The 3,520-nt window shown below is 48.3% G+C and overlaps 2 protein-coding genes across 2 annotated transcripts; one reads left to right on the top strand and one right to left on the bottom strand.

The window, feature by feature from the left end:
• Positions 1–610: 610 nt before the first annotated feature.
• On the top strand, positions 611–1,429 carry PCYB_102860 (hypothetical protein; the record flags this gene model as incomplete). The annotated part of the gene is made up of 1 exon (XM_004222835.1): positions 611–1,429. The coding sequence occupies one exon, from the start codon at positions 611–613 to the stop codon at positions 1,427–1,429; it is 819 nt and encodes a 272-aa protein (XP_004222883.1).
• Positions 1,430–2,094: 665 nt separating this feature from the next.
• On the bottom strand, positions 2,095–3,224 carry PCYB_102850 (hypothetical protein; the record flags this gene model as incomplete). Its single annotated transcript, XM_004222834.1, has 2 exons — positions 2,095–2,852; positions 3,101–3,224. The coding sequence occupies 2 exons, from the start codon at positions 3,222–3,224 to the stop codon at positions 2,095–2,097; spliced, it is 882 nt and encodes a 293-aa protein (XP_004222882.1).
• Positions 3,225–3,520: the final 296 nt, after the last annotated feature.

The following is a 3,520-nucleotide window of genomic DNA, read 5'->3' as shown; positions in this document are numbered from 1 at the left end:
GTTCATATTTTTTTTTTTTCGCGTGTGCAAATTTGCACACATGTAAAAGTGGTGGTTAGTGTTTTGCTCTACATGTTTGAAGGGACCCCCGATGGTTATCCAACTTGTGGAGTGAACGTGCCATTGCAATGTTACTCCATTTGGGGAATGACGTCGAGGGGGGGGGCACTAATCGATGTTTCTCACATGTGATTAACCGAAAAAAGAGAAACGAACAGTTGGGAGACGTCTTCTTATATGCGAAGGAACAACTTTGGGGAAGAGCCTATCTCGTAGGGGTGCACCGTGTGTGTACGTACAATCCTCTGGAGAGGTACTCACCTGTGCATGTGTTTGCGGCGAAAGGAATAACTAGTGATTTTTCACACACTTTTTCTTCAGACTGTTTTTCCTCCATTCCGTGTTGTGATTTATTCAAGGGAGTCTTTCCACCGCGTTAAGTCTTTTCCTCCACTTTGCAGTCACACACTGTGTAGTGTTGCGGCAGTTTGAACGAGTCCCTCCGTGCATACCATTGCTTCCTTTTGGTTGCTTTCTCCCTGGCTGATTAGATTAGCGACTCCCCCCATCCCTCAGTTGTGTTCGTTTCTTCTTCCCCCCCGTGATCACTATGCTGGGTAGGCTCCTCCGCATTGCAGTACTGCTCCCCCTGCTGAGCGTGCGAGTGCGCAGCGAAAACGACATTTCCGTGAAGGGCAGCCTAACCGTGGCGAATCTCAAAATTTCGTCCAAAGGTAACAAAGAAAATGGCATCCTTTTCCAGAGTAAAGAAGTAGAATACAAGATGGGGATGAACCCACTAGGGCACTTCATAATAAGTAGGAAAAACAAGCCAATCATAAGTATCGATGAACACGATAATATGAACCTGTTGAATCAGGACCTAGTTGTGAAGACATTAACTATCGATGGAATATTCAAGGTCCGTCATGTAAACCAATTCCAGATGATTGTACACGAGATGTTCAGTAGCAGTACAAGTACGAAAGGATGGTTAGGTGATAACTTTGATAATTTCACATCTGTGTGTGGTGGAATCAATATGTTAGGTGGATATGGAAAGCTCTCCAAAGGTAGGGTTCACAAAATATTTGAGAATATCCCAAGTCATACACAGATTCGAATTAAAGCAAATTTCCATTTCATTGATGAATGGAATTCCCATACGGCTTATTTAAAAGTTGGAAGAGATGATCAGGAGGACCTTTTTTATGTCTGGACAGATAGCCACTCCTCCAAGGGGGGCCTCGAAAATGCAGTGAATATTTGTGGTAATACCATTGGTGAGTCGAAATTCAGCTCCGTGATCGACGTGGTCATACCACACAACTCGAGCAAACTCATCGTGGAGTTCGGCACCACCATTCAGGTCGATGACCCGAAGACTGTTTCCTGGGGCATCTCTAACTTTCAGCTGTTCATCGTGTGAAGGGTGTGTATGTGTGTGTCCCCGTGCATACGTGATGTGCACGTACGTGTGATGGCGGTGTCAGCTGGGGAGTAAGTACACCCCCTCTCGCCATCAAGCACGTGATTTGGGCTGCCCTCCGCGCATCTACACGTGCGTGCACTTTTGTTTCGCCCTCCCGTTTTGCACTCCTTTTTCGCACTCCTGTTTTGCACTACTGTTTCACACTCCTATTTTGCCCTCCTTTTTTTCCCCCCTGTTTTGCACTCCTCCTCGTGCAGTTTGAACTAAAAACGGGCGAATAGCCCATATGCTTGTAAAGACGGCTTACGAAAAAAAAGGGAAGTTTGGTGGAGGCGACGAAATTGGGGGCAAACGGGGAGAGGAGATTGGAACCAAGGTGTGGTGGTTCAGAGTGGCAACCAACTCAAAGTGGCACCTCAAAATGGCACCTCAAAATGGCGCCTAGGGGAAACCTTTTTAAAATTCCAATTTAAAAAAATGCTTCTCTCTTTGGATACCCCCTCCTCCCCGCAGGGTCACAAAAAAAGAAACAAATCGTGCATGTGTATTCGTCATTACAAATGGAAAAAGCAAAAACACACATGAGGAGTGTGTGTGTGTGGAGGGTAATATAACCTTAACGGGTGCCGTTGCTGCTTCCGTTGCTGCTTCCGTTGCTGCTGCTAATTCAGGGGCTCTATTTTGAGTTTCTTGTTTCCAGCTCGTAGTCTCGATCCGACATCTTCTCCTGCGAAGGGGAGGTGTAGAGGACAAATGGGGAAGGTATGCATTGGGATGATGGGGAGCACAGCCATTCGGCGTTCGCCTTCTGTTCGCTTCTCCCCCCCCCTCCCCATGAAAGATGGACTCTCACCATCCAGCACGAGGACCACCCGGCCAAGGGACACCGGGTCGGTAAGCTCAATCCTCTTCCAAGCCTCATAAATAGCGGACGCCAAAATAGCAACTAGAGTCATCGTGGCCGTGTTGTAAATGGCTTGAGATTTTCCTGGAACGTTTCTTAAAACCACTAACACCTCATTGGTGCAGATGGTTAAGAGGCATTTCCTTGTGGCCTTCCTTAAGTCCATTAGGGTTAGTGACTGAGGCAGGTAATTTTTATCGTTTGAAGAAATAAGTTGCAAAAAATTGATCCACATATCTTCCTCTCTCTTCCATAACCTCACATTTAACTCGATAGTGTTTTTGTTGCTGAATTCCAGGAGCACTTGTAGGGAGGAGAGTGGCGTCCCCATCTGACAGGAGAATAACCATGGAGTTAGCAAATTTTCTTCGTTTTCAATTTGCTGATTTATTTTCCTATCGACTTTGCTTTCTTTTCCCTCCCGGTCGATAATTATGTCCGTTACTTCCAGCTTGTCCAGCAGCACCACCACCTGTCTCTCCAACTTCATCAGCCTCTTCTCCAGGCGGTACTTGTCTGCGGTGGTTAAGCGTGAGCAGTGGTTGGGCGTGAGCAGTGGTTGAGCGTGAGCAGTGGTTAAGCGTGAGCAGTGGTTAAGCGTGAGCAGTGGTTAAGCGTGAGCAGTGGTTGAACGTGAGCAGTGGTTGAACGTGAGCAGTGCTTAAACGTGAGCAGTGCTTAAACGTGAGCAGTGCTTAAACGTCGGTTAAGCTGCTATTGCGCGACCGTGTGCCCTCCACAGGGCCTCCCCTCTCTAACAGCACCTTTCTCCGAGTTCTGCAGTTTATCATTTAGTTCCTTCACGATGGTGAGCAGCGGGTCGTACTTGGTGACGATAAAGGTCTGCAGGTCGCTACTGAAGATGGCGGCATTCTGGTTGGTCGTCATTTTGGGGAGGCTGTCTTGCGGTAAGAGGTATGCAGTGTGCGGTGTGCGGTATGCGGCGATGCGGTGTGCGGTGTGCGGTATGCGGCGATGCGGTGGGCTGTGTGCGGTGTGCGGTGAGCTGTGAGCGGTGAGCGGTGAGCGGTTGACCTGTCCTTCGGTCCGTCCAGCGATCTGTCCACCCAGTGAGACAGCCCAACGGCACACCGTCACGATACAACTCCTCCGCTATCGCGATCGCATGCGCAAACAAATCCGGATGGGAAAAATGCTGCGCGTCGAAATTTACACTGCGGAAA

The sequence above is a fragment of the Plasmodium cynomolgi genome, chromosome 10 (assembly GCF_000321355.1).
Source record: "Plasmodium cynomolgi strain B DNA, chromosome 10, whole genome shotgun sequence".
Taxonomy (NCBI): Eukaryota; Apicomplexa; class Aconoidasida; order Haemosporida; family Plasmodiidae; genus Plasmodium; species Plasmodium cynomolgi.
Note: the sequence above shows the minus strand (reverse complement) of the source record. Positions and strands in the feature narration are given on the sequence as shown.